This window comes from Mchenga conophoros, linkage group LG20, assembly GCF_057382185.1.
Source record: "Mchenga conophoros isolate Kocher_MC1m ecotype Shallow Benthic linkage group LG20, M_conophoros_male_GT1.1, whole genome shotgun sequence".
NCBI lineage: Eukaryota > Metazoa > Chordata > Actinopteri > Cichliformes > Cichlidae > Mchenga > Mchenga conophoros.
In genome coordinates, this window is record NC_140545.1 from 302,510 (window position 1) to 314,941 (window position 12,432).

General features: G+C 39.6%; 1 protein-coding gene across 6 annotated transcripts in view; it reads right to left on the reverse strand.

Annotated features, from left to right (window-relative positions):
* kcnd3 (potassium voltage-gated channel, Shal-related subfamily, member 3) overlaps positions 1–12,432 on the reverse strand; it is a 122,451-nt gene that overhangs the window by 26,584 nt on the left and 83,435 nt on the right. For 4 of the 6 annotated variants that reach the window (XM_085260676.1, XM_085260672.1, XM_085260674.1 and 1 more), the window contains exon 4: positions 2,460–2,628. In XM_085260676.1, the coding sequence (XP_085116802.1) occupies positions 2,460–2,628 (169 nt within the window). The remainder of the gene's footprint in view (positions 1–2,459; positions 2,629–12,432) is intronic. The other 2 variants (XM_085260677.1, XM_085260675.1) reach the window with 1 other exon arrangement.

Sequence of the window (12,432 nt, forward strand, 5' to 3'; positions counted from 1 at the left end):
CAAGGACGGACTGAAAGAGAAAATTATGCAAAGAGGGGAAAATGCTGATATTCACTTCTCTGACAGGGTATCTTAGGATTTAGGATTGGGTTTTTGGATGAGATTTGAGTAATGATAACATTTAGCTTGTGGATTTAAAGGACTACTTTGGCTTGAGGGAACTGATATTTTACATAATAATAAGAGCTCATCCTGGGTGAACATAAAATTAATGCAGGCCATGGATATCCAGGGGGCAATGAAAAAACTCATTAACGTGGCTTTAAAACCTCTGAAAATCTTGCTTTTTCACCCTCAAATTACTATAATATTGATAATTCAAATGCACAAAAAGTCAAATAATCTTTGTCTTTAGGACCGAATTTTTGTGATTTGATCAGATTTGTTTCACAATGGGAGCAGGATTCACCAACCGTAAGATGTTTAATTTTCACTCTGGTGTCACTAATCATAATAACAATAATACTTTATGAAAGTTTTATATTGTATGTTGCACCCAGAGCCTTTATTTATGTTAATAAATCTCATACTAATGCAGAAGTTTGGCGTTAGAGATGGAAAATGATTTTTGTCTGGTGTTTATATAATCGATCTGTTAATACTGCCATAATAAATGTGTTATTAATGATACAGCCAAGTGAATAACACTTCCCAGAGTTTAAACAAGGCAACATCAAAGTCAATCTTATCATTTGTTACAATGACCATTATTACAAAAACCTTAAAATGTAAACAGATTTAAAAGTTTGATTTAATTGATTCTTTTCCCAGGCGGAGAAATTAATCCCTTTGGAATTATGTCAGGAATTGCATCTGGCATAAAAATCTGTCAAACCTGCCACGGTGACGAATCCTTCTGAATAAAGGAGCAGGCAAAAATCTCTAAACGTTTTCACACATTTGCCCCTTTGTTTGGACTCCAGCCACGATCCTTTCTATGCACTACCTGTTAAAGTACATGTGAGAATGCTAAAGGCCAGTGTTGTCAGATCAGACGCTAAACAGTCCTTAACCTTCTAGTCCCCTAACATAAACTCCATGTAATGTCCCATTGTGCTGATTTGAGCTGATGTGAGAATAGCGCAGTAATTGACCAGGAGCGAGCGGTCGCCCTGTGTCTCTTGTCACTCTCATGCTCTGCTCAGGCAGTCTAATCCAAACCTGGCTGACACATCCTATCTCTCAGCGTGCTTCATGTAAGAAAAGAAAAATCCAGACAATGTCCTATTCTGATTCTTGCAGCATTTTACGTGTCACAACCCCTTACATCACCGTGACGCCTGTCGAAAGAGTTTGCAAAGTAACGTTTGGAGCCAGAGCCTAACTTTGAGGCGATGTGATCGCTGCGAAATTTGTAAAATCGAGATTATTACAGTCACGTTTGCTTGGCCAGTCTCGCACGTTTTCACTCAGCAGCACTGCGGCTGTCCTGAGGGAAAACTTTGCAGTGGCTGTTCGAGACCTCTGAGTTAATGAGGGATATTATACCAGATGTTCCAAAACTGTTTTCTGACCCTAGGTGGCTTATGAAATTGGCCTACATATGGCTACCATATTAAATACACTCAACAACCTTAGCCTGTCCACAGATCAATTATGAAAGTCAGAGACTTGCTACATTTATTTAAAAGAAGAAAAAAAACCATTTGTGGAGAGGAATCGAAGACAGAGGGACAGACAGGATCCCCCAGAGGATGCATGTGACTGGGTGGCTGAACTCCTCGCTCCAGGAAAAACAGCTACAAACATCCAAGAGGCAACACAGAAAAGAAGTTGTGCTGTGACTGGACTCTAAAAATGAAATGACTCATAAAACAATTTGGCCTGACAAACTTACTCCTAGGGCTATCGAAACTGAAAAAGTATAACCCCTCCTCTTTCATAATTTATCATGATATACAGCAAAGGCCAAACTGCCATGCGGAAAATGACATTAGAGTTTAAATCAAATACGGGACGTTCATAAAGGTAAATAAATGCAGCTGTGGGGGGAAAAACAGCTTCGCAGGACTGAAATGCCTTGTATGAGATTTAGAGAAGGGTAATTTTATCCAGTGTAAGGAGGTCACTGACCTGCAGGAGCATGAGAATATCTACTTAATGTTGCACAAAAAGACGAGTGAAGATATAAATACTCTGGAGGAAAGAATCCCCCCAAAGTGAATCTATTTATTAAGTTAATGGAGAAATAGAGAATTTCAGTTTGCATATCAGACAGACTATTAAAGTTTGACAATACTCACTGGGAGCAGTGGGTACTGCATACTACTGCTAATGTGAAAATACTGTCAGTCAATGTAAATTATACAAACACGTTAATCTTAAAGGGATGACCTGAACCCTGTGGAGTCCTCCCCTCCTCTGAGGGGTGAGAGAGATGTCAGAGCTCCCCTGTGGGCTGGAGGTCTGGAGATCCAACCCTCTGGGACCCCGCTGAAGAGGAATAAAACTGTGTTCACCTGTACCTTCTGCGCCCGCCGCTTGTCTGCTCTCTGGTTCTGGTGATAGATGCGGCTAAAGTTGGACACGATGACAGGGACAGGCAGGGCAATTACCAGCACCCCGCTCAGAGAGCAGATTGAACCAAAGATCTTCCCCGCGATCGTCTTAGGAACCATGTCTCCGTACCTGTGGAAAGCGACAAGGAGAAAGAGATAATTAATTTAGTAAAACACCTATTGCATTTAATAAAATCTGTCTGCAGTAGCTCAACTTTCTAGTCAAGCACAGCCGACTTGAGGTCATTCATTCAAATCCCACAGAAGCACATGCTACTGTATTTCATGTTCAATTTATTTTAATTTGCCGGCTATTCATTCTTCCACTGCTTTCATCTTCTTTAAAGGCTTCTCTATGCTGCATGTATCAATGCCCACCAGAACAAGACTTGGCCTGCTGACTCTATTCTACCCGAAGGGAGAAAAAGAGACGCTCCAACCAAACCTCGTCTGTCACTGAACGGCACAGTAAAGTCCACTGACTCATTCACTGAGAGCAGATACTATTAACCTTTAGAGAGGAGAAAGAGGAGGACACTGTATGCCGGGGACATTTCCCAAAAGTCATTTAGCCCAATTCAGTCTGAAATATTTGCAAGTCAAAAGCAATTTCATCTTCAGTTCAAAGAGAGACAACACTACAATAACTATATTAAATCTCCCCCTTTTTTCCCAGTGAAGAAGCCATGCTGTAAGAATAAAGAATGAAAGGATGAAAAATATAGAAGAGAATAAATTCAAAAGCTAAAGAAAACACAACTTAAGCTGGGAAAGCAACCTTTATTTTTAATGGTGTTCATTTCTTATTCATGAGTAAAAAGAGCAAGTAATTTGTTCTTGTTTTCCAGCTAAACAACAAGTTTGACTGAATTCATTAGACCTGATCCAGCTAAGCCTACACATAAAACTTTGAAAAGACTTTTTCTTTATATTTAACCTTTATTTATTTGTTTTTCTTTATAGTCAAGAGCATGGCATTTGTGGTAAAGCACAGTCAAGCTATTCCTGTGCAGTAATCACACTAATGTACTGTACTTACACAAAACTGATGCATAAATACGGTGTGTGTATGTGGTCACTAAACCACCTACCAGTACTTGTTAAAGACAAGTTAGCTCTAGAGCATAGGTGTCAAACTCTGGCCCGCGGGCCAAATTTGGCCCGCAGCCTAATTACATTTGGCCCACGAAGCCATACCAAATTACTATTAGAGCTGGCCTACTGGTATTATACAGCTAATATATATATTGTTTAGTATTAAGCTTTGCTTGTTCCATATTCAGTTTTTCAGCAAAACTTGTTTGAGTCCATAAGAAGAGATTCATTCTTAAATCTGGAGGAAGATTTTTCTTTCAATAAGTATTAATGTTAGCCCGCGACTTTGTTCCAGTTTTGAATTTTGGCCCACTGTGTATTTGAGTTTGACACCCCTGCTCCAGAGCAACAGGCTAACATTTGAAAGTACTGAACATAGCTTATGCAAAGAACATAACACAGGTGTCCACACACACACACACACACACACACACACACACACACACACACACACACACACGCACACACGCACACACACACACACACACGCGCCAAACTAAATTACACTATAAGTACGTTAGTCTGAACACATCTGTTCAGTTGCCCACTAATGTCAATTTCTAATCAACCAATCACGTGGAAGCAGCTCAATGGTTTCAGGCGTGTAGATGTGGTCCAGACAACCTGCTCTGACTTCAGATCAAAGCCAGGATCAGAAGATAGGGAAGAAGGGCGATTTTAGGTGACTTTGAACTTGTCATGGCTGTTGGTCTGAGTATTACAGAAACTGCAGATTTGCTGGGATTTTCCTGCACCTCCATCTCTGGGGTTTACAGAGTATAGTCCAAAAAGACAAAATATCCACTGAGCAGCAGTTCTCTGGGCAAAAATCCCTTGTTGATGCCTGAGGAAAATAGCCAGACTGCTTTGAGCTGATAGGAAGGCAACTGCTCTTCTTCTTGTGGCTGTTTCCACAGCGAGTCATCTGACTCCATCTTACCCAATCCCTAGCATCCTCCTCTGTCACACCAACCCTCTGTAAGTCCTTCACTACATCCATGAATCTCCTCTGTGGCCTTTCTCTTTTCCTCCTACCTGTAAGCTCCATATCCAACATCCTTTGACCAGTATAAGCACTATCGCTTCTTTGGCCTTGTCTAAACCATGTCCATTTTCAAATCTTCCTTGGCTCTCGTACTTTGTCTTCAAACTCAACCTGAGCTGTGTTATTTCCAGTCCTGTCCATCCTGGTCACTCCCAATGAACATCTAAGTATCAAAAGCTTACCTGCCCATTGGGAAATCAATGGGCAGGTAAGGTGTTATTTAGATGTTAGGGTTAAAATTTTGTGTAAACTACATAAAAGTTTAGATTCAACCTGCCTAGTATCAGTGGTTCAGACTGCTGGTGTAATGGTATGAAGGATAGTTTCTTGGCACACTTTGGGCTCCTTAGTACTTACTGAGCATCATTCAGATATAACAGCCTTCCCGAGAATTGTCCAACCTTTATGACCACAGTGTATCTTCTGATGGATGCTTCCAGGAGGATAACTCGCCAGGTTACAAAGCTCATGGTTTTACAGTTTACAGTACTCAAATTACCTCCACATTGAGAACATCTCAGTCCAATAGAGCACCTTTGGGATGTGGAGGAACAGAAGATTCACATAATGGATGTGCAGCTAACAAATCTCCAACATCTGTTTTACGAGGAGTCATCGTTGATAATATGCCATGAAGGATTAATGCCGTTTTAAAAGCATGGGGCCATACCCAGGAATGCTTAACAAATAAAGTGGCCAGTTAATGTACTACTTGTTATGTTACATCTAATCATTACTTGGAGTATTAAGTGGAGTCCTTTTACACTGTTGTAAGGGCACTGCTTCTACTACAGATAAATACACACAGTGTATTTGAATCATTTTCTGGAAAGTCTATTTTCACTTCGATTACTATTAGCAGATACATTTACATAGATACTATCAGCACATGGTGCTGATGCAGTTGAGGTGTTATGGGACCCTATAGACCCTAGTCAGTCAACTTGTTACTGCTATTAGTCATATACATACACACATGTTTTCACACATCAGCTTACTAAAATAAGACAATCTGTGTAGAGATGCAGTAAAGAGAAGAACCCTGTCAATACCTTTAAAGCACTCCCAAGACAGATAATCTACAAAATATAGCCAAATAACTCTCGTTACAGCAGTCCTCTTTGAGAGATCACACACAAAGGCACTGGTTGTTATTTGAGGACTTGCAAAGAGTGCACAGGAGGCTTTTCTACAATGAACAATAATCTGCTTAAAATGTTGTGCTTACGATAGTCATTTTATAATCTAATGAAACACTTCTGTCGCAGTCTGTTGGTCCGAGTAAGAAAAGCACAGCGGCAATACATATGCGCACATTAGGGTGATCGTGGCTCAAGAGTTGGGAGTTCGCCTTGTAATCGGAAGGTTGCCGGTTCGAGCCCCGGCTTGGACAGTCTCGGTTGTTGTGTCCTTGGGCAAGACACTTCACCCGTTGCCTACTGGTGGTGGTCAGAGGGCCCGGTGGCGCCAGTGTCCGGCAGCCTCGCCTCTGTCAGTGCGCCCCAGGGTGGCTGTGGCTACAATGTAGCTGCCATCACCAGTGTGTGAATGTGTGTGTGAATGGGTGGATGACTGGATATGTAAAGCGCTTTGGGGTCCTTAGGGACTAGTAAAGCGCTATATAAATACAGGCCATTTACCATTAACCATAAACACACACACAGAAAAGCCATTCGGTTTATTTCGGCGAGGGAGATGAAATTCAAGATGAAACCTCATACTCATTAGTCACAGATTTCGGCAAAACAAGCCTGATATGAAGGCATTTAAGTTAAGGGATGCTTTTTCATCTACAAAGTAAAGCACTGCCCACACACAGCGATGGTCCACAGCCATAACTGAGAGTATACTTACAGAGAACATTTATCGTCCCTTCCAAGAACTTTAATGGCCTTTCTACCCAAATCAGGCAATAACAATCCTATCAGTGGTACAAAGGCCCTATCACTGTACAACATTTCATCTCCTCCCCTCTTCAGAAGATGTTCCCATTAGAAGGAAAGAAAACCTAATCATATTCATCTGCAAGCTTTCTTTAATGGGATCCTATTAGATTTCCTGATAGAGGCCCCTCACTCCTAATACTACAGTCAATTTGCTGCTCCCATTTAGTCAAGCTGGTCTGTCTCTGATGATACCACCATCAGCTATTATATATGCAACAGAAAGAAAAAGCTGGGTTTGCACACATTAAAGAAAGAGCTTTAATAAGTGCTATGAGAGAACACACATGCTCGCGTGCGCTTGCAGTAAGCTAAATGCAAATTCTTCTCCTTTGCAGGCCGGGGTCATTTCTGACTGAGAAAGATGATGCTAAAGTTGGCACGTGAGGTGGAGGTAAATTTCTCTCAGCAAGAAAAGAGATGGATAAACAGTGAGAGGAAGTGATATTTTCTAAGCAGATGCTGTGCAGTGAGAAGACTGTCTGATCTCTCCATCAGCTCCCCTGCCTTCCTCTCTGGCTCATACCACAGTCCCACATGTGCACAAACACACAGAATGATGGGCTTTCTGTATGCGCAAATAATCACAGAGTGCACATGCATGCACATGAAGCATCTAGGTCAGGCGGGAAGGTCAGTTCTTGGTCTGAATAGTCACGTCCTCTGATAAGAGGACCAGCTCTCTCTGGATTATTAAAGCCTATAAGGGTCGGACGGGAGCTTATTGAGTGGAACTGAGTGCTCTTGTGAAGTTATGTGTGATGGATGGATTATCAGAGATGGTCTGAGGAGTGACAGACACAAAGATTTGTGATGATGGCAGTCCGTGTCACGTCAGGTCAGCGAGCCACAGCTCACAGCCTTTAAATACCTGATAAGCTCAACCATTTCTGAAAGTAAGAAATAGCATTAAATAATCACTGTTTATGAAAATTTATATGAACATGTGCTTTGTAAAACAGGATTTTTATTGTATGTGTAAACTACATGCACCATAAACTAAGATTAATTTAGTGAGTGGACTCAGCTGAGATAAAATAAATATTTACAACGAAACTTGTTTTTAATTTGTGGTCCATAAAATGCTTTTAAAAAAAAGATTCACATTCCTATTTCTGTTTTTATAACAGGAAGATTCTATCGAAAAAAGGGGGAAGTGAGACAAAGAGAAAGATAGAGGGAGACTGAAATACGAAGCAGTGAGAGATGGGCTTCCACTTAAAGACACACTCCTCTCTAATTGTATGCGTATAGTCTAAGTAATCCTGCCTAAGTAGGTAAATGCACCACAAGGGATTGTGGTGCATTTACCTCCTGAAGTGCAGAATTCACCTACAGGAAGCAGTGCATTCATTGTCTATGTGTGTGTACGGGTTTGAGTAAGCCCGCACACATACAGCAAAAAGAGAAACATAGTCGTAAAATGGACAGTGTTCTTGAATGGGTTCAACAGGAGATTAAGAATACAGCAAATAAACATTTTGTTTGACACCTCGTCATTGGTTATTATGCAACAATGAAAAAGCGTGACTACATAAAGAAATGATGTTGATTATCATCCATCAGTCTGTTTTGTTAACTGCTTATCTAATTCAAGGTTGCAGGGGCTGAAGTATGTCCCAGCTGACATAAGTGGAGACGTGGGGTAATAGTAAAAATAATAATAAAAACTTTATTTGTATAGGATGCTTCAAAACAGAGTTATAAAGTGTTTCACAGTCCGAACATTTGTTAACTGTTTAGTTGTTTTAGTTTCTTTAAATTATTGCATAGCAATAATAACTGCCACTATCTAGTTACTATCTAGTTACTATCTAGTTAGTCTATTGCCAGACTTTTCCCTCTTTATTATTTGTCATATTTGAACACATCTAAGAAAAATCGTGACCATGTCCCACTGTTTTTAAAAGACAAAATGATTCATCAAGAATTAGATTATATTATTACACAATTCTTAAATATTTTAGTATTCCTTTACTTCATTAAATAAAGGATACATTAAAAAATATGACTTCACCAAACCTTGCTAAGTGATACAAGTGAACTATTACACTTTACAGTTTATGTCTTTCCTCCCTTAAATCCAAATGTGTGGCACACAATATGATCAAAATGCTGTTCTGCTTCTAATAATATATTCAGTCATTATATCATTCATTATATTCACTGCATCTATAAAGAATGTGTGGGAAGGAGAGTTATTTCATCAAATTTAACAATTCACATTTATAGACAAGCTTCACTATGAAAAACGCCTGTATTACTACAGTGGCCAGAAACGATAATGCCTGGTAAAAATATCTGTAGGGGTAGTAGACTTCAATTTTTATTGGGAAACCTGTCACAGGCCAATGAAGCTTAGCACTTTTGGGTTCAACAGAGTGAAAGATTGTTTCTCTAGGTCTCTAACCCTCAACCATCCATCCATCTGTCCACTCCTCTGACACTTCATGGCCAGTCAGTCAGATGGAAGTAACTCTGATGACACACAGCTCTTCAGGGATGGGACAACCATCTATAATCACCCCCACAAATGTCACTGCAGGAAAGCAAGAAATAAGGAGGGGGAGGAACAACACAGGTAGAGGATATAGAAGAGGATGAGAGCATGAGCTAAGACACGAGCGAGTCAACAGAAAGATCATGAAAGATATAAAGTCAGTGTTGATAGACATGAGGTTGGATAGGGCACTGTGGATAACTCTGGAGCCATGCCTCATTTCTTTACATTTTGCTGCCAAGGAGTGAGACTTTTATTTTAAAAGCCGACTTGAAAAATAGTCCTCCAGGCTTTCTGAAGTTCTTTCAGTTTTTTCTTGGACTTTGGCTGCTTCTTCACTCATTTTCAGTCCAGTCCTCGTACCTGAACATTTTCAGAGGGATTTTTTTTCTTTTTTGTTTGCTAAGCCACTTAACACTGATCTATGCATCATTCAACAAGTGCAACAAAGGACAGCAGACGGACAGCTACAGATGTCCTTTACAAAAATCCTCGAACAAAGACCTGAGAGATACATCTGGCCCTTCAGTGGGTCCATCAACTGTTCACTGAAGCGTCATCAGTGAAAGGGTGGTTGGCAAAAGACATTTCAAGGGAGGCAAACAAGGACAGAAGGCTGAAGTATGCCAAATTACACGAGTGGACTGAAAATCAGTGGCAACAGGTCTTATACTATGATATATTCGAAATCTTTGGAGCTCAGGAGAGTGGCACAACAGAGAGTGTCTGCAGCCATCTGTGAAACACGGCCATTGCTTGGGGGCTCTATTGTAGCCAGTGATGTTGGGGATCTTATCAAAATTGATGGAATTATGAACAGACAAAAGTAACGTCAGATTTTGATGCGCCAGCACAATCGGAAAAGCACCTGATTGACAACAGATTCATTTGTCAGCACGGCAATGGTCCCAAACATACTGCCAATGCCATGCACACCTGGGTACAAAACAACAACAACAAAAAGATCTCAACTCTCGGTTCTCCTGACAGAGAGCATAACAAAGGCAGTCAGTCCTTCAAGAAGCCTGGAGAACTATTCCTGAACACTAAAGAAATCATAAGTTCCGACTATGTATAAAGATGATCATACCAAATATTTACTTTCAAGCATGTTGGATTTGGTCAGCTCTGTTGTGCTGTATGCAATGTAATTCTTTTTACGCTTGCACTTTTCAATAAATTGCTTCACCCATTTCCCATTTTTATCTCATCATATGAAGAAAAGATGGGTGGATCAAGACTTTTGCATTGTACTGCATGCTTCGTTAAATAGGCCTCAAAAGATGTACCAACATGGATTAATCAGATTCACTTTAGCTATAATAATTTCACCTCTCCTCTATAACATATCATCACAGGTATGAAAACCAGCTGTGATTCTGATTTGTGGGGGCTGACTAAGATTTATGCAGGAATGACTGCTTCACAAATGTGCTTATTGAGAAAGATGAGGAGGTTAAAAATAGATGTTCTTTCTAAGGATGGTGATGTTTTGTTTGTAAAGGGCAGCTTCACGATCCTGCGAAGAGTACAATACTTATAAAATGCAGCTTTAAAACTCGAATTATATTCTAGGGAATAAATGAATAGATAACATACAAATGCCTGAAGCTTAAGTTCAGTGGAAACAAGGTATTTTGTGAATAACTGCTCTTTGAATGGCAAGTTAATTGCAGCAATGACCTTGTTTTAAGCTACGGCAAAAGGCTGGAAGAGCTCCTGATGGCTGCCTTATGGTTATTATAGATTCAAATTGTTAGTACATTAACTGCGATTCCCTTCTTGATAAGTACTATTTAATATAAATTATGTACATTAGGAAATGAGTTTAGGTTTGCACGGATGTAACAAATCTGTGCATTGTAGATTTGTATTTATTATGCAAATATAATATCATCTCGAGACAGAGTTTCAGCTCCAACTTTAATTGGTCCCATGCTGTATAATTTCATCTGATGGACCCCCAGTGACTGACATGGAGGGCAGCCAGTGCCATCTGCACTAAACATGTCATCATTTTCAGTCCAACATTTTATCTTTTGTTACTGCCTCTTTTACTTTGCTCACTTCATTGACTGAGCATAATCCTGTCCTTGGACTCCCTACTCAGCCAAATTAAAGGTTCACTTCTTAAACTTTATCTTCATCTGTCTGCATGCCTGGTATTTAGGTCCTCACATTTTGGCATGTACTATGTTTATCAAAGAAAAATAAAAGAAAAAAAAAATAAAAAGAAAAAACTGTTCAACAGATTTTTGGAAACAAACTACTGCAAAAATGATAAGATGAAGCTATCAAATCGTTGCTTTATTAGGTGGCTTACATCCTAAAAGTTATATATCTTAAGAATAGCGTATATTTCTTATATAAATACTACATCATAATGATCAGTGTTCTCTTTCTCACCCACACATAAGACACTACATTTGGGAGCTTATAGAAAAATCCAGTTTCTATGCCTCACTGTGAGCTAGGGATATAGGTTACTTCCTCATTTAAATTTGCCAAGAGATGAGAAGGAAAGGTGGTAAAGAAACACACAGATAAATTGACAAAGTGAAAGGAATTACTCTCACTGCACTGCACGCAGAGGAGAGGTCATTATCATCACTCACTTCACAACCAATCGTACACTGAATCACCCTGAGGGATCGCTTTCTCTGTAACACACACCCAGTTTGCTACATTATGACTCGGAACAGACCAACTTTGACACTGTGCAGCAGTTCCTCCCTCCATCACATCTCACAGCTTTGTGGTTTGTTTTCTTTCATTTATTTTTACTGCAGCAAAATGAGAATATTAAATGTTAAACTTTAAAAAATTCCTAGCCTGTTTTCTGTCGTTTGCTAACTTTGACATAGCACTTTGTCTATCATTTGCACAACATCTGTCATGATAGAGTGTACTATCTGTATCATGAAACCAGAACAATGTTTGAGCAAGACAAAGTACAACCCCCTCTTTCCAACAGCATCAGATGAGGTTTCCCCCCAAAACAAACTTCTGTCAAAAAATATGTATAAATCTGCACTTATTAAATCCTCATAAATCCCTAATGCGTTGTCACGATTCTATAATTTCAAGCATGACACCGATACCATATTATTTTTGATACCATGGAGGGGGGGATGACAAAGATTTTGATATTATACACTTGGTCATTTTACTAATTTGCCATACCTGCTTTTCAATTTCTGAATAATATTTTAACACATGGCTAATGCAGCTCTCAGGTAGTTGTTAATAGTTAAACAGCTAACATTGACGATTATGATAACTGCTTAATACTTCAGTAATAACCTTTTCATAGAGACAGACACTCTGCAAATTTGTTGTGCTATTGCAGAA